Below are 18412 nucleotides of genomic sequence, written 5' to 3'. Positions count from 1 at the left end.
AATCATTAACATTTATAAAGCGCGCTACTCACCCGTGCGGGTCTCAAGGCGCTAGGGGGGAAAGGGGGGGTTATCGCTGCTCGAACAGCCAAGTCTTTAGGAGTCTCCGGAAAGCGGAGTGGTCCTGGGTGGTCCTGAGGCTGGTGGGGAGGGAGTTCCAGGTCTTGGCCGCCAGGAAGGAGAAAGATCTCCCACCCGCCGTGGAGCGGCGGGTGCGAGGGACGGCAGCAAGTGCGAGGCCAGCGGAGCGGAGGGGGCGGGTGGGGACGTAGAAGCTGAGGCGTCTGTTGAGGTATTCCGGTCCCTTGTTGTGGAGGGCTTTGTGTGCGTGGGTGAGAAGACGGAAGGTGATCCTTTTGCTGACTGGGAGCCAATGCAGGTGTCTCAGGTGTGCGGAGATGTGGCTGTTGCGGGGTACGTCGAGGATGAGGCGGGCCGAGGCGTTTTGGATGCGTTGCAGGCGGTTTTGGAGTTTGGCGGTGGTCCCGGCGTAGAGGGTGTTGCCGTAGTCCAGGCGACTCGTGACAAGGGCGTGGGTCACGGTTTTTCTGGTGTCGGCGGGGATCCAGCGGAAGATCTTGCGGAGCATGCGGAGAGTGAGGAAGCAGGCGGAGGACACGGCGTTGACTTGCTTGGTCATGGTGAGAAGAGGGTCCAAGATGAAGCCGAGGTTGCGGGCGTGGTCTGCGGGGGTCGGTGCGGTGCCGAGGGCCGTGGGCCACCAGGAGTCGTCCCAGGCGGACGGGGTGTTGCCGAGGATGAGGACTTCCGTTTTTTCAGAGTTCAGCTTTAGGCGGCTGAGCCTCATCCAATCTGCGACGTCCTTCATACCCTCTTGTAGGTTGGTCTTGGCGCTGGCGGGGTCCTTGGTGAGGGAGAGTACAAGTTGGGTGTCGTCGGCGTAGGAGGTGATGATGATGTCGTGCTTGCGTACGATGTCGGCGAGGGGGCTCATGTAGACATTGAAGAGTGTCGGGCTGAGCGATGAGCCTTGAGGTACGCCGCAGATGATCTTGGTGGGTTCTGAGCGAAACGGAGGGAGGTAAACTCTTTGGGAGCGGTTAGCGAGGAAGGAGGCGATCCAGTCCAGGGCCTGGCCTTGGATCCCGGTGGAGCGTAGGCGGGTGATTAGGGTGCGGTGACAGACGGTGTCAAAGGCAGCCGAGAGGTCGAGGAGAATGAGGGCGACTGTTTCACCGTTGTCCATCAGGGTTCTGATGTCGTCTGTGACTGAGATGAGGGCGGTTTCCGTGCTGTGGTTGGTTCGGAATCCGGTTTGTGAAGGGTCGAGCAGGTTGTTGTCTTCCAGGAAGGTGGTCAGCTGTTTGTTGACGGTCTTTTCTATTACCTTGGCTGGGAAAGGTAGAAGAGAGATGGGGCGGAAGTTTTTCAGGTCGCTTGGGTCAGCCGTAGGTTTCTTTAGTAGGGCGTTGACTTCAGCGTGCTTCCAGCATTCGGGGAAGGTAGCAGAAGAAAAAGAAGAGTTGATGACGGTCTGGAGGTGCGGGGCGATGATGTCGTCGGCTTTGTTAAAGATGAAGTGCGGGCAGGGGTCCGAAGGGGCGCCGGAGTGGATAGAGTTCATGATGGATTTGGTTTCTTCCGTGTTGATGTGGGTCCAGTTGTTGAGGGTGATGTCCGGGGAAGCGGGTTCAGTGGTGTATGGTTGGGTCTGGTGTCCGAAGCTGTCGTGGAGGTCGCTGATCTTGCGATGGAAGAAAGTGGCGAGGGATTCGCACAAATCCTGTGAGGGCGTGACGGCGTTGGCGCTGGCGCTGGGGTTGGAGAACTCTTTGACGATGCTGAAGAGTTCTCTGCTGTTGTGGCTGTTTTTGTCTAGTCTGTCGGTGAAAAAGTTCCTTTTGGCAGTGCGGATCAGGTGGTGGTGTTCGCGTGTAGCGTTCTTGAGGGCGGTCATGTTGTCAGCGGTGTGGTCCTTGCGCCAGGCCTTCTCAAGGGCACGACAAGTTTTCTTTGATTCTTTGAGGGTGTCAGAGAACCACAGAGGTTTTTTGGTGTTGGTCTGTCGATGCGTGCGTTTGAGGGGAGCAAGGTTGTCAGCGCAGTTGGAGATCCAGTTTGTGAGGTTGAGAGCTGCGTCGTTGGGGTCGGTGGTGAGGGTGGGTTGGTTGGCGGCGAGAGCGGAGAAGAGTTGCTCTTCAGGGATCTTGTTCCACTGTCGACGAGGGATGGGTTGAGTGCGGAGGTGGGAGGTCTCGCGTCGGAATGTGAAGTGGACGCAGCTGTGGTCGGTCCAGTGTAGGGCAGAGGTGTGGCTGAAGAAGACGTGTTTGCTGGCGGAGAAGATAGGGTCGAGCGTGTGTCCGGCGATGTGGGTGGCGGTGTTCACCAGTTGTTTGAGGCCGAGGTTGGCGAGGTTGTCGAGCAGGGTGGTGGTGTTGGGGTCGTTGTTTTGTTCCAGATGGAAGTTGAGGTCGCCTAGGAGGATGTAGTCCGGTGAGGCGAGGGCGTGCGGGGAGATGAAGTCGGCGATGGCGTCGCTGAAAGAGGCGCGAGGTCCGGGAGGACGGTAGACGAGGGATCCTCTGAGGGTGGTCCTTGGGTCGGTGCGAATCTGAAAATGCAGGTGTTCAGCGGCGAGGGGGGGGTCTTCGGTGGAGGTGGTGACGCTGATGGAGTCTTTGAAGATGATGGCGACACCTCCTCCTACTTGGTTGGTGCGGTCTTTTCTGGAGATCTTGTAGCCTTCGGGGATGGCGGGTAGCGATGTCTGGAGCAGAGGAGGCGTTCATCCATGTCTCCGTGATGAAGGCGACGTCCGGGGCTGTGGAGTCCAGGAGGTCCCAAAGTTCAACGGCGTGCTTGTGGACGGAACGAGCGTTGACCAGGATGCACTTGAGGTGGTTGATGGCGCGTGGGCTTGTGGTCGTGGTAGTTGCGTGGTGGAAGATGCGTTTGCAGGAGTTGCAGGCGAAGGGTCCATGGGTGCGTTTGGGGTGAGCTAGGAAGCAGGTTTTGGAGCGCCCTGGGTTGAGGGCGTGGAGAGTGGTGGGGTCGTAGCGGATCAGCGGGGCTTGGGGGAGCTGGGGACCAGGGGTCGTGGCGCTGGGCGCGGGCCAGGCGCGGACGGCCGCCATAAGAGGTAGGAGGGGGGGGGAGGGGTCAGCTGGGGGCGAATGGGAGCTGGGGGGCGGGGCGTGCAGGAGGTCGCGGCGGGAAAGCGCGAGGGAGGGGGGGGACAGGTAGAGTGAGAGGAGCTGGGGGAGGGGGTTTAGGGTGGAGGAGGGTGAGTGTTAGGAGGTTTGGAGATTAGGGAGAGAGATAGGAGTAGGGTTGTGAAGATAGGGGAGGGGGGGTTGTAGAGGTGGGTGAGGGAGAGAGGTAGAGTGAGAGGATAGGGAGATAGGTAGTAGAGGGGGTGGCGGGAGGGGGGGAGAGATAGAGAAATAGATAGAGAAAATAGATAGAGAAGTCGATAGATAGGGAAATAGATAGATAGACAGATAGGTAGGTAGGAGGAGGTGGAGAGTGGGGGAGTTAGATAGTGAGATAGGGAGCTAGAGAGATAGGAAGATAGGAGGAGTGAGGGAGGTAGATAGCGAACGGGTTAGCTAGGGGTGAGAGAGGGGGAGGCGAGTGAGGGAGGGGGATGAGGAAGGAGCAGGAGGGCAGGCTCGGGGGAAGAAGACGGAGGAGGTAGAAGAGCCGAAGACAGGAGAACAGAAGAGCAGAAGAGCAGAAGAGCAGAAGAGCAGAAGAGCAGAAGATCGGAAGAACAGAGAAGAACAGAGAAGAACAGAGAAGAACAGAGAAGAACACAGAAGAACACAGAAGAACACAGAAGAACACAGAAGAAGAACACAGAAGAAGAACACAGAAGCACAGAGAAGAACAGAGAAGAAGAACACAGAAGACCGGAAGAACACAGAAGAACAGAAGGGAAGAACAGAAGAACAGAAGGGAAGAACAGAAGAACACAGAAGAAGATTGCAGAGGGGGAGCGAGGAGGAAGAGACAGAGAGGAGGAAAAGAAGCAGGAGCAGGAGAGAAGGTGAGTGGCGCGGGGCAGGGCGAGGGGCTGGGAGGAGGGGGGTACTTACAGTTAGGTGGGTCTCAGGAACACAGGAACTCGGGAACTTGGAGGAGCTGCAGCGGCAGGGGGAGCGACCTACCCTTGGGTCAAGGGTCGCTACCACTGTCGCGCAGCGGCCGCCATAAGAGGTAGGAGGGGGGGGGGAGGGGTCAGCTGGGGGCGAATGGGAGCTGGGGGGCGGGGGCGTGCAGGAGGTCGCGGCGGGAAAGCGCGAGGGAGGGGGGGGACAGGTAGAGTGAGAGGAGCTGGGGGAGGGGGTTTAGGGTGGAGGAGGGTGAGTGTTAGGAGGTTTGGAGATTAGGGAGAGAGATAGGAGTAGGGTTGTGAAGATAGGGGAGGGGGGGTTGTAGAGGTGGGTGAGGGAGAGAGGTAGAGTGAGAGGATAGGGAGATAGGTAGTAGAGGGGGTGGCGGGAGGGGGGGAGAGATAGAGAAATAGATAGAGAAAATAGATAGAGAAGTCGATAGATAGGGAAATAGATAGATAGACAGATAGGTAGGTAGGAGGAGGTGGAGAGTGGGGGAGTTAGATAGTGAGATAGGGAGCTAGAGAGATAGGAAGATAGGAGGAGTGAGGGAGGTAGATAGCGAACGGGTTAGCTAGGGGTGAGAGAGGGGGAGGCGAGTGAGGGAGGGGGATGAGGGAGGGGGATGAGGAAGGAGCAGGAGGGCAGGCTCGGGGGAAGAAGACGGAGGAGGTAGAAGAGCCGAAGACAGGAGAACAGAAGAGCAGAAGAGCAGAAGAGCAGAAGAGCAGAAGAGCAGAAGATCGGAAGAACAGAGAAGAACAGAGAAGAACAGAGAAGAACACAGAAGAACACAGAAGAACACAGAAGAACACAGAAGAAGAACACAGAAGAAGAACACAGAAGCACAGAGAAGAACAGAGAAGAAGAACACAGAAGACCGGAAGAACACAGAAGAACAGAAGGGAAGAACAGAAGAACAGAAGGGAAGAACAGAAGAACACAGAAGAAGATTGCAGAGGGGGAGCGAGGAGGAAGAGACAGAGAGGAGGAAAAGAAGCAGGAGCAGGAGAGAAGGTGAGTGGCGCGGGGCAGGGCGAGGGGCTGGGAGGAGGGGGGTACTTACAGTTAGGTGGGTCTCAGGAACACAGGAACTCGGGAACTTGGAGGAGCTGCAGCGGCAGGGGGAGCGACCTACCCTTGGGTCAAGGGTCGCTACCACTGTCGCGCAGCGGCCGCCATAAGAGGTAGGAGGGGGGGGGGGGGGGGGTCAGCTGGGGGCGAATGGGAGCTGGGGGGCGGGGGCGTGCAGGAGGTCGCGGCGGGAAAGCGCGAGGGAGGGGGGGGACAGGTAGAGTGAGAGGAGCTGGGGGAGGGGGTTTAGGGTGGAGGAGGGTGAGTGTTAGGAGGTTTGGAGATTAGGGAGAGAGATAGGAGTAGGGTTGTGAAGATAGGGGAGGGGGGGTTGTAGAGGTGGGTGAGGGAGAGAGGTAGAGTGAGAGGATAGGGAGATAGGTAGTAGAGGGGGTGGCGGGAGGGGGGGAGAGATAGAGAAATAGATAGAGAAAATAGATAGAGAAGTCGATAGATAGGGAAATAGATAGATAGACAGATAGGTAGGTAGGAGGAGGTGGAGAGTGGGGGAGTTAGATAGTGAGATAGGGAGCTAGAGAGATAGGAAGATAGGAGGAGTGAGGGAGGTAGATAGCGAACGGGTTAGCTAGGGGTGAGAGAGGGGGAGGCGAGTGAGGGAGGGGGATGAGGAAGGAGCAGGAGGGCAGGCTCGGGGGAAGAAGACGGAGGAGGTAGAAGAGCCGAAGACAGGAGAACAGAAGACAGAAGAACAGAAGACCGGAAGAGCAGAAGAACAGAAGAGCAGAAGAGCAGAAGAGCAGAAGAGCAGAAGAGCAGAAGAACAGAAGAGCAGAAGATCGGAAGAGCAGAAGAACAGAGAAGAACAGAGAAGAACAGAGAAGAACAGAGAAGAACACAGAAGAACACAGAAGAACACAGAAGAACACAGAAGAACACAGAAGAACACAGAAGAACACAGAAGAACACAGAAGAAGAACACAGAAGCACAGAGAAGAACAGAGAAGAAGAACACAGAAGACCGGAAGAACACAGAAGAACAGAAGGGAAGAACAGAAGAACAGAAGGGAAGAACAGAAGAACACAGAAGAAGATTGCAGAGGGGGAGCGAGGAGGAAGAGACAGAGAGGAGGAAAAGAAGCAGGAGCAGGAGAGAAGGTGAGTGGCGCGGGGCAGGGCGAGGGGCTGGGAGGAGGGGGGTACTTACAGTTAGGTGGGTCTCAGGAACACAGGAACTCGGGAACTTGGAGGAGCTGCAGCGGCAGGGGGAGCGACCTACCCTTGGGTCAAGGGTCGCTACCACTGTCGCGCAGCGGCCGCCATAAGAGGTAGGAGGGGGGGGGAGGGGTCAGCTGGGGGCGAATGAGAGCTGGGGGGCGGGGGCGTGCAGGAGGTCGCGGCGGGAAAGCGCGAGGGAGGGGGGGGGACAGGTAGAGTGAGAGGAGCTGGGGGAGGGGGTTTAGGGTGGAGGAGGGTGAGTGTTAGGAGGTTTGGAGATTAGGGAGAGAGATAGGAGTAGGGTTGTGAAGATAGGGGAGGGGGGGTTGTAGAGGTGGGTGAGGGAGAGAGGTAGAGTGAGAGGATAGGGAGATAGGTAGTAGAGGGGGTGGCGGGAGGGGGGGAGAGATAGAGAAATAGATAGAGAAAATAGATAGAGAAGTCGATAGATAGGGAAATAGATAGATAGACAGATAGGTAGGTAGGAGGAGGTGGAGAGTGGGGGAGTTAGATAGTGAGATAGGGAGCTAGAGAGATAGGAAGATAGGAGGAGTGAGGGAGGTAGATAGCGAACGGGTTAGCTAGGGGTGAGAGAGGGGGAGGCGAGTGAGGGAGGGGGATGAGGAAGGAGCAGGAGGGCAGGCTCGGGGGAAGAAGACGGAGGAGGTAGAAGAGCCGAAGACAGGAGAACAGAAGACAGAAGAACAGAAGACCGGAAGAACAGAAGACCGGAAGAGCAGAAGAGCAGAAGATCGGAAGAGCAGAAGAACAGAGAAGAACAGAGAAGAACAGAGAAGAACAGAGAAGAACACAGAAGAACACAGAAGAAGAACACAGAAGCACAGAGAAGAACAGAGAAGAAGAACACAGAAGACCGGAAGAACACAGAAGAACAGAAGGGAAGAACAGAAGAACAGAAGGGAAGAACAGAAGAACACAGAAGAAGATTGCAGAGGGGGAGCGAGGAGGAAGAGACAGAGAGGAGGAAAAGAAGCAGGAGCAGGAGAGAAGGTGAGTGGCGCGGGGCAGGGCGAGGGGCTGGGAGGAGGGGGGTACTTACAGTTAGGTGGGTCTCAGGAACACAGGAACTCGGGAACTTGGAGGAGCTGCAGCGGCAGGGGGAGCGACCTACCCTTGGGTCAAGGGTCGCTACCACTGTCGCGCAGCGGCCGCCATAAGAGGTAGGAGGGGGGGGGGAGGGGTCAGCTGGGGGCGAATGGGAGCTGGGGGGCGGGGGCGTGCAGGAGGTCGCGGCGGGAAAGCGCGAGGGAGGGGGGGGACAGGTAGAGTGAGAGGAGCTGGGGGAGGGGGTTTAGGGTGGAGGAGGGTGAGTGTTAGGAGGTTTGGAGATTAGGGAGAGAGATAGGAGTAGGGTTGTGAAGATAGGGGAGGGGGGGTTGTAGAGGTGGGTGAGGGAGAGAGGTAGAGTGAGAGGATAGGGAGATAGGTAGTAGAGGGGGTGGCGGGAGGGGGGGAGAGATAGAGAAATAGATAGAGAAAATAGATAGAGAAGTCGATAGATAGGGAAATAGATAGATAGACAGATAGGTAGGTAGGAGGAGGTGGAGAGTGGGGGAGTTAGATAGTGAGATAGGGAGCTAGAGAGATAGGAAGATAGGAGGAGTGAGGGAGGTAGATAGCGAACGGGTTAGCTAGGGGTGAGAGAGGGGGAGGCGAGTGAGGGAGGGGGATGAGGAAGGAGCAGGAGGGCAGGCTCGGGGGAAGAAGACGGAGGAGGTAGAAGAGCCGAAGACAGGAGAACAGAAGACAGAAGAACAGAAGACCGGAAGAGCAGAAGAGCAGAAGAGCAGAAGAACAGAAGAGCAGAAGAGCAGAAGAGCAGAAGAACAGAAGATCGGAAGAGCAGAAGAACAGAGAAGAACAGAGAAGAACACAGAAGAACACAGAAGAACACAGAAGAACACAGAAGAACACAGTAGAACACAGAAGAACACAGAAGAAGAACACAGAAGCACAGAGAAGAACAGAGAAGAAGAACACAGAAGACCGGAAGAACACAGAAGAACAGAAGGGAAGAACAGAAGAACAGAAGGGAAGAACAGAAGAACACAGAAGAAGATTGCAGAGGGGGAGCGAGGAGGAAGAGACAGAGAGGAGGAAAAGAAGCAGGAGCAGGAGAGAAGGTGAGTGGCGCGGGGCAGGGCGAGGGGCTGGGAGGAGGGGGGTACTTACAGTTAGGTGGGTCTCAGGAACACAGGAACTCGGGAACTTGGAGGAGCTGCAGCGGCAGGGGGAGCGACCTACCCTTGGGTCAAGGGTCGCTACCACTGTCGCGCAGTGACAGACAAGAATTGTAGTCCTACTGAGATATTTGCTCTAACTGTCCACCAGTTGAGAGATGTTACCAATAGAGGAGTTAACTGTATTGTGTCTTCGAAAGACCCTTGCGCCTGTTTCAATTGCTTGTGCAGGTCCTCTTGCAGTGGGCGCATATGTAGACAACAGAAGGGGATCAGACTGATACAAGATGGCATCATTCCTATTAATGATTTATATTGCCAAAATGAAAGATTTGTCTGTAGAAATTTCGCTAGTGCGATCAACTTTTCTTGCCTGACCAATGTTGGGTATGTTTGGCCTGCTGTGTGTCTAATATAGCACCCAGAAATCCTTTCTGTTTTGATGGCTGGAGCACTGATTTCTCTTGATTGAGAGTGAGACCCAAATGTTTGAAAAGACTCAAGGCTGCTCTGATGGATTTGTGTGCCTCCTGGATATTGGGTGCTATTACTAGCCAGTCACCCAAGTATGGGAAGACTTGGTGTTGGTTGCATCTGAGGTAAGCTGCGACTGGAGCTAGGCATTTGGTGCAGATGTGAGGCCAAAGGGAAGTACTTGGAATTGAAAATGCTTGCCAGCTACTGTGAACCTCAGGAATCTTCAGTGGCTTGGTGAAAGGGTATATGAAAGCAGGCGTTCTGAAGGTCTACGAAAGCCATGTAGTCCGAGAAGTTGCAAGATGTCCTGTAATGTGACCATGCAGAACGTTTGCTTTTTCAGGTACTTGTTTAGCTCCCTTAACTCCAGTATTGGCCTCCATAAGCGAAACCTTTTTCAAATCAAGAAGTGGTGGGATTAAAAGCCTTTCCCCCATTGGGAAAAGGGCACAATCTCTATTGCATCCTTTTTTAACATATTGTCCACTTCTAGGTTGAGCAAACGCAGGTGTTTTTGTTGCGCCTGAGAAGATGGTGTTAATGGAGGTATTTGTATAAAGTCTAGGAGGTGGTTGAATTGTATTATATCCAGTATCCATTGGTCTTTCGTTATCTGACACAAACAATGGAAGTGATCTTTCAGAATTCCATGACATTTTGATGGGGGAGAACGAGAGGTGGCTGGCGCTCGAACAGCGTCATTGTCTATGGGAGGAATCCTTGCCCTGCCTCCCAGGCTTTACTCTTTGTGGAGGCCTGCTGTTTGCCGCCGAAGGTGGCTGCCTCTGAGGATATTGCGGCCTGGCAGAGTAGCTAGAGGCAGGGTATACTGGATACCTATACTGCTGCTATCCTATACAAAATGAAGGTTGGCTTCTCCCCCCTGGCTCCACGAAAAGGAGTTTTCCTGAACTGCAGAGTGCCAAGCGATTTGGCGGTATCAGTATCTGATTTTATAGCCTGAAGTGCATCATCAATGGGCTTCCAGAATAATGCTTCCTCATCATAAGGGAGATCCAAAATCTTTGTCTGTATCTCAGGCCGGAAATTAGTGGCCTTAAGCCATCCTTGCCGCCTTAACACTGCTGTCCCAGCCAACTGCCTAAAACCCACTGCTGCAATGAGTGCACATTCAATTATCTCACCTCAGGAGAACGTTGTCCTTCCAATAATACCTTTTTTGCTTCACCCTTTATGGTTCCCGGGAGGTCTTCCAATTATTGGGCAATGTCTGACCATTGCTGCCTGTCATACCTTCCAAGGAGGGCAAGATAGTTTTGCAGCTCACACCACGATGGCAGACATTGAAGAAAAACGTTTACCAATGTTATCAAGGCGCCTTCCTTCTATATCTGGTGGTGCAGTTAAAAGTGTGGAAGGGTTTCTAGAGCAGCGTTGCGCTGCTTGTGAAATAATAGAGTCTGGCGTTGGATGATTTACAAGACATGTAGGAGAGTCGTCTGTGGCCTTATATTTTTTGTCTAGCTTTGTTAACATTGCTGGGACTGTTGCAGGATTGCGCATAATCTTCAACCCTTGGTTCCAAACGTGATCAATGATTGGGATAACCCTGACTGTTTCCCTGTAGGGCTCCTTAAAATCATACAGGAAACAATCAGGCTGCATTGATGGCATTGGTAAATCAAAATGGATGGCCGCTCTTTCCAATATACTGTGAAAAGTCCCTATATCCTCGGGGGGATTCTACTGCAGGCTGAACGGGAGATGCAGGTGTTGGTAAGATATATTCATGCCATTCATCTTGATGGGTGCGACTCTCACCCTCTTCCCCTTCTTCATCCGAAGATGGTTTGACCTGTAAAAGCACAGCCTGATGTGACCTTTGTGGATGAGGGGGAGGGGAGGACCGACCTGAGGATGTTAGGGTTGCTGAGGTGTTGCTGGCATCACAGCAGTTTGTTGTTGTTGTACAGATGTGGGTACTGGCAGGAAGCGTTCTCTGTAGTCTGTCAACATAGCCTATAGGTCCAACACCAAACTGGAAGGTAGACATACCAGTTCCTGCTGTGGCTGAGATGGTTGGTGATAATAGTGCTGGTCGTAATAAGAGTCATTGTCTAAATATTCCTGACATTTGACGTGCAACTGGGAAGGGCTTCTAGCTACCCCATATAATCCATCCTCGTCTGAGTCAACCTCATCCAACAGGTAGAACGGTAATAGCCATGACATTTTACTAGGAGAAGTAAGAGATGGTTTCAAGCTATGTTTTTTATGTTTTTTAAGCAGTGTCCGTGTAGTTGACAAGAAAAGAGGCAGTGTTGATGGTCTCTGTCTTCTTGCCGGTGTTTCAATGATAGTCGACGATAGGTGAACCGTCATCGTTGATGGTGGTGGTGTCATCAAGATGACTGTCGGCAGGGTTGTCGTCGACGTTGTCATCGACGGCAGTAATGTCATCAGTGGGATCGTCACCAGGATGTTCAGCGGCGGCAGTGCCAACAATGGGATGTCCGCTGACGAAGTGCGCATCGTCGACAGAGATTGCAACAGTTACGTAATGGGGCACACCGTCGACGAAGCTAACAAGACCGTTTACGAGGACTCTGTGAACGCTTCTGTCAACACAGAAATGGTAACGATGGTAGAAGTTATAGTCAACGCCTGAGATGTCATCTGTAATATCGTCGACTGTGCAGACAATGTTTTGTTTTTTTTACTTGTGCTTGACTCGCAGAGGTGGTGCTGGGGGCTCAGAATGACATTCCTTTTTAGACTTAGATAAGGGATCTTTCTTCGTTTTACCCATCTTGCCAGAATGTTTCTTAGAAGGGCTGTGAGACTTAGAGGAGCCCTTAGGTGATTTTTTTAAGTGCCTTTTCGGAGGGTCGTTGGTGGTATCCTCTCTATGTCTCTTCACAGGGGTTTTACTGACTGAAACAGAAGAGGAGGCACTGTTATCGCCAGAAACTGGGTTGCTCCTGGACCTTAACTTCTGTAGCCATAGGAGAACACGGCCCTCTCTATCATTTAAGGTTTTAGCAGAAAATTTTCGACATACCTTGCAGTCTCTGGTCTTATGGTTCGGGTATAGACAATATATGCATTCGTCATGTGGGTCATCAACATGAAGTCTCTTCTTCATGCAGGTAGCACAAGGTCTGAATAACCCCCTTTTAGGTGTCTCTGACATAATGGTCAGTTTGAAGCACATACTTGAAGAAAAAGTCACGTTTTGTGAAAAAGGTGAATAGTTGAGATCCAAAAAAAACTCAGAACAGGAGTTCTGAGAAAGAAGTGAGCAGAGCTCAGAGGAGATTCCTTAGCACTATGTGCAGTGGAAAATCTGAGGGAATTCAGCTACTCACAGGAGGGTTCTAGAGGGTGGTGTAACCTGATTGGTGGATTCTGGAGATTGGTCCTTATTTACAAAATGAATGGGATATGTTACTAATCTAAAGGCCTAATGCCTGTAATGTATATGTATATTAGAGCATTGCTTTTGATAACTCCGGGGACTCCCGTCTCGGCGACGGAAAGGATTCAAGCATGTGAATCTATGAAAGTTCCAATACTGGAGTAATCTGGTATTTTGTGTCTAAGCCAAGACATTAGCTTCCCTCAGGCAATCTTTAATGGATCTACTTCTCCAGGGTGCTTCTTCCTAGTGTGTACCCTTCTCTAGGATTATATTCCGGGAACACATTTCTATGCGAGACTTGTATAGTGTGCTCATCATGAGGCATCTCCACTTGCAATAACCTGTGTGTGCAATTCTTCATCCTTGGCTTTTCTTCCCTTGCTTGTTCTTTTGAGAAGCATCACAAATTGGGTGCATCAAGTCTTCTGGAACCAGTCTGTGAGGCTGCGGTTAATCTTTAATTGCTGGAACAGGCATGGGTCCTCAATTAAGGGTTTTGCCAGTTCTAAAGAAAAACATATGCTTTTACTGCTGTGGTCCAAAATCTAGGACAATGGTACATACACCATTGATGAACAACTAATAGCAATGACGTCATGGAGGACTAAGTCACAGATAGCCAGAAAGATTGCAGGTGAAAGGTGCCTTAAGTCCAAACAAAACACTACCTATATCTCTCAGTATTGAGTGGTATTCTGTCAAACATCTTGACTGAACAAGAGATGTGGCACTGTATCTCTATTTGGAGGACCTCCCTGAGGGAAAAGCCTGATATTTTCCTGTGGCTCTTTCAGTGAGGCTCTCAAAGGACTTTACAGGTAGTCTTTTACTTCCATTTTAGAACCTTGGCCTGCTCTATTCTGAAAAAAAACTCTATCTCTGTCTTTTAAACCCTCAAAAAGCAATTATGGCATATGCTAACATCTATCTACAGAGTCTGGAATACAGGCCAAGCAAAAACTGTGTTCTTCGTCCAAGACCTTTGCTGCCCCAAGACAGGACATATACAAAAGAGCCATAATAGTGGTAAGTGAAAGGTAGGCGATGAAAAGTTCCCTTCAATGAAAAATAGTTGGGCGGATGAGGGTGAAAAATAGCTCAACCTTGGAATATCTTCATTGCTGCAGAGGCAGCAGCTGTTACATGTTGAGTAACCCCAAAAAATTCTGAGCAGAATAAAGTTTCCAGTCTAAAGAACTCCTTGGAAAAAGGCATGTGGTGCTGTCTGAACCTTGCTTAGAAAAAAAAAAAAAACTTCCTGCCTCACTCTTCAGTACCTGATTGGACAAGTCAGCTTCCTGAACCCTGAAGGTAGCCACCACAGATTGCACTCCTTACATTCTAACACCATTTTCTGCTTTATGTTTTATTTTAGAGTGCTTTTCTGGAGTGGTGTTTTCAGCTATGTACTTTGTTAGTCTGCTTTTATGTACCTCGGTTGGTTTAAAAAGAAAAAGTAATAAAACACTACCATTTATGGGAATGCTTTGTTTGATCAAATATTTTCAAAACTGAAAAAATATGTATCAATTATTTTCCGGAGCCAGCACAATACCAGAAATATTTTCCTGGTTTATGAACACAAAGACAATACTACAACTGATATTCTTATTTCTAGAATATTTTAAGAAAACTGCACACTGAGGTTTCCAAAATAAGGTTTTATACAATGTTTGAAGCTTAGATCATTACCCAAACATATTTGTTAGAATTATGAAAAAACACTCCTGCCTTCCAAACATGCTAAAGTTCATATTTATATGACAACTCAATGACATAACATGGCCACTGGCAATTATGTCTCATCTATGAAGTTCCTTCTGGTGTGCAGTAATGTGCCCGTGACCACTAGTAATAGCACTTAACCTCAGCTGACTACGATATGACCACCACAGCAGGGTGGCCTCTTAAAATTATGAATAAAACTTTTTTTTAAATGTGACGTGAAAATGTGATTAAGGTGTTTTTTTCCTGTTACCACCAGTTTCTTTGTCTTCCACCAGTATTTCCAGTTTAAGGAGACGCCAGGGAATTTCAGGGTCATCTCCCATTACCGTCAGCGTAGCTTCAAACTCTCCCTCAACACGAAACTTCACACGACCATTAGCTAGGGAAAAAAGGGAAGTTCATCTTGAATAATTATTCTTAATTTCATCAATCCTCTAAGACAAGACACTGGAATGTAAAATGTTCACTCAAACACTTGAATGACTTCTTTACAATGACTGTTTTAGTAAAGATGTTAACAGTCTTGTTTGAGACAAGAAAATAAACAGTGAAAGCATGAGATCCTTCTGAACAAATCAGGAGTTTATACACTAATTAATATTCCATGAGGTAAGCCGGTTAGCCAAAGAACAAATAAATACTAACGTAGAAGCATGCTAACGCTTCTATCCAGGGATATTCAGCACACTTATATACTCTTTGTGCATGGAAATGCGGTGGTGTATGCTATCTGTTACTGCCTAATGCTTATACATCCCAGAGGCATATCGAAAATGGCTGAAGAACTACGAACAAGAATTATTAGTGAGCAAGCTGTAATTGTCCAATCAAAGCATGTACCTAATTACCTCTTAGACTTACCTAATTAAGACACTGCAACACACCAATCAACAAGATTAGAATAAGCATCAGATAATACACCTTCTTGAAGAGAAAACTTAAGCTGTTAATAGAAATAAGTCCAGTCAGTGCTTCGGACAAGTAAGCTAGTACTCTTCCGTGCACTCTATATGATACTTGGCCTGTACAATACTATTTTGTAAAGGTGGACTCCTCATTCTTGTTATTAACTCTTAAATACCTAAAAGCATCCAACTTCCATTTGAAAGAAGAGTCATGAATGGACCAGGCTGTGACACATGTTGAGTAACATAACTGACTTCTCCCAATATATTGCATACTATTGTTTGAAAACAGTGATATCATTGAAGATGACAAATATTAGGTACACAATGACTGTTCACCCTCACATACATTAGTATAACTATATAATCATAAAGCAGATATCACCACGTTTTCCGTGAATCAGCCAGGGAACAGATTCGATGCATAGGGAAAGCAGTGAGTTAGAGAGGAACTCTATTCCTCACATTTCACTCCCACCTCAGGCAAAGTAAAATGCTACAGTGGCACCTGGTAAACATTTTGGTAGACAGCTTTGTATATAATGGTTGTATACTAGCATATGGCAATAAAATGCCACAACATTTTTAACTCCTTAAAAATAAACCGTCACTGCCACAGAGTTCTACAAATTTTCAAAGCAGTAACAGCTAAGTCCACACAATCAATTTAGGGAACAACTGAAACAAGTGGTCATAGGTCGAACTATATGAGCCCCTATTGGATGAAACCAGATGTTCTATCAGCACAAATAAAAACATGCAAAGAAGATGGGAAGGCTATTTACATTTATACATTTATTAGTGGCAGCGTCAGCCTGATGTATACTTTTTCTTAATCCCAGAGTTTATTTTATCATAGGGGGAGAAGGCTCGACTCTTACAAAGCAGTTCACAATCATCAATATTAAGAGCAAAGTTCACTTTCTGTTGTGTGCCTTTCTCGCCAAGAGTCAAATTCAATTTACACTTATGCAATACAAAATGCACTAACCTATAAATGCCCTTCATCAAGTGCAATTTGATTGTTTTTTTCTTTGTTCTTTTCAAACTTATTTCATACAATATTTCGTCTGTAATGCTATTCGTCACCTTTTTTAAAAATAAATTCACACACTAAAGCACCACCATACTGTCTCTATCTTGTTGATTGGAAGGCTTTGTCACTGATAATTCACAAATGTATAGACTCTTTACATTTGTTCCAGAGGGAACTGATGTGTTTTACTCAACAAAGGTAACTTTATAACTGTCTAACTGTTGGGATAGATTAGTTAGCTTCACACTGGTAGGTTATTACTGGGAATCGTACATTATGTGCAAGACAAAGAAGAAAGGTGGGCAAACTAAATTAAGTAAATGGAAGAAAGACGTCTCTAACAGAACTGACAACCTTATTCATAAGGTTGACATTACACAAATTGTGTTTAAGAAACAGAAAGCAGGGGTAGAAGAAGAGGATAGATGTCCTAAAAACTCCCTGTGGGCACAACCATCGAGGAACTGCAGACACAAGCAATAGCACAGGAAGCAAAAATGTGTTTTTTTAAAGTGATTTTGAGGCCAGGTACTGGAGAAATTATAAACCTAGGGTAGTTGAAACAAAAACATGCAAGATGAAGAGCCATAGAGCTATTGCAGGGGGCCTTTTAGATAAATTACCATCCACATCCTTATTTCTCATTCAATCACAATAGAATCTGATGTACCTCTAAATGTGCCCAGACTTAATGCGGTCAGTTCAGACTGTGAAGAAGGCATTCACAGAAGTAAAATAATGCTATCTCTTGAGACTCAAACAAAGTGATCTTTATCAACACAGTCCACTTGTTCAAAACCCCAAAGGCAGCAAAGGACTCTATGGAAAGAAATTAGAACATAGCATTTCAAGACCAAAATAGATTGAAGATCCATAAGTGAGACATTGAAGTCAGTAAAATTACTCACATGACATGAGCACTGCTGAAGCACGTGTTAAAAGTAAAAATAATTGCAAAATAACTAACCTGGAAAAGAAAATGCCCCATTCAATATAGACACAGCCAAGATGACAAGACCAAACATTGGTACTGGTCGGGGCAAGGGAGCAGTGGAGTAAAATGATGGGGCCCTTTTGTAGAATGCAAGAGGGGTGCCCGAGTCTCTTGTATCTTATAGATATTCATTGACCATGGGCTGATCAGGACCCCAAAAGAGTTGGGGGGCCCCCAGCGCCACAAGAGCTGCGGAGGCTGGCACTAAGACCCTGCAAGGGAAAGAAGGGCAAATGGCTTAGTAATATTGGTCAGTCTGCATTTTTTAAGCACAAAGGCAACGTGCCACCTCAGAAATGCCCTCTATTTGCTACTTAGCACATTTAGTTCCTGGTCAATTTAACCTGCCTAGAGTGGGTGGCTCTGGTTGGCGAGGGGGCTGACAAATCTCTTTATTTTAGATCAAAACATAAACCCTACTATTACCTTTCCCACAAAAATATAGGAATATAGACAGGCCTGAACACTTCTCTTCATAAAAGCACTAGAAACAAAAGCCTTTCAGACCATAAATGATGTGATGCAAGACTTTGGAATGGAAGATGTGTAAAGCAGTCTCCATAGATGACAATAATCTACCCGTAATACTTTGTACCCACAATTTCATTGCAAAGCTATTGATCCATAGCACAAACAAAGTCTGATTTATGAGGGCATGGAATGAGGGAATAAGTTCAAACACCACTCCTAGAGCACAAGTTAGTGGTCACCAAATAATTTCAAAGAATTAGTCATTATCCTGCCCAAGACCTCAGGCTTCCATACAATTGTTATGTTACCCAAATTTATAAAGCACACGTACACTGAAATGTCTCATGGCACTGGAGCAACAGAAACATTACTGCAATATACACTCTAGGCTGGTTAGTGATAAGCCAGTCCAAAAAGCCAGGTCTTCATGAGGTTCCTGGATTTGAGGTAAAAAGGAGGCAGGCCTAATGTCAAGAGGGAGGCTATTCCAGACTTGAGGCGCAAGTACCGAAACTCTGGAACCACAAAGTGTCTTCTTTTTAAAGGGGGAACAGAAAGAAAATTAAAATGAATATATCTTAGATTGCGAACAGGTGTGTATTTATGAATGTGAGCCGAAATGAAGGCCAGACTGTGGCTCCGTAAGGATTTAAAAATAGTGCAGCAGGCCTTAAAGATTGAACGTTGCTCAATTACCAACAAATGCAATTCCCAAAGGAGAGGAGTGATATGACATTTCCGAGGTTGTTGATACAGAATCCTGGCAGCCTGATTCTATATTAGGTAGAGTCTGAAAACCAGGCCCTTGAGAAGACCGAAGTAAAGGCAACGGGCATAAGCTACTTTGGAGATGACCAATGTGATGATAGCCTGTTTGAGAGCCTCAAAA

General features: G+C 48.6%; 1 protein-coding gene across 2 annotated transcripts in view; it reads right to left on the bottom strand.

The window, feature by feature from the left end:
* Nucleotides 1–18412, bottom strand: part of MED14 (mediator complex subunit 14) — an 801766-nt gene that overhangs the window by 740422 nt on the left and 42932 nt on the right. For both annotated transcript variants that reach the window (XM_069204216.1, XM_069204217.1), the window contains exon 6: nucleotides 14368–14496. In XM_069204216.1, the coding sequence (XP_069060317.1) occupies nucleotides 14368–14496 (129 nt within the window). The remainder of the gene's footprint in view (nucleotides 1–14367; nucleotides 14497–18412) is intronic.

Source organism: Pleurodeles waltl, chromosome 8 (genome assembly GCF_031143425.1).
Source record: "Pleurodeles waltl isolate 20211129_DDA chromosome 8, aPleWal1.hap1.20221129, whole genome shotgun sequence".
NCBI lineage: Eukaryota > Metazoa > Chordata > Amphibia > Caudata > Salamandridae > Pleurodeles > Pleurodeles waltl.
This window is presented reverse-complemented; position numbering and strand designations above follow the sequence as displayed.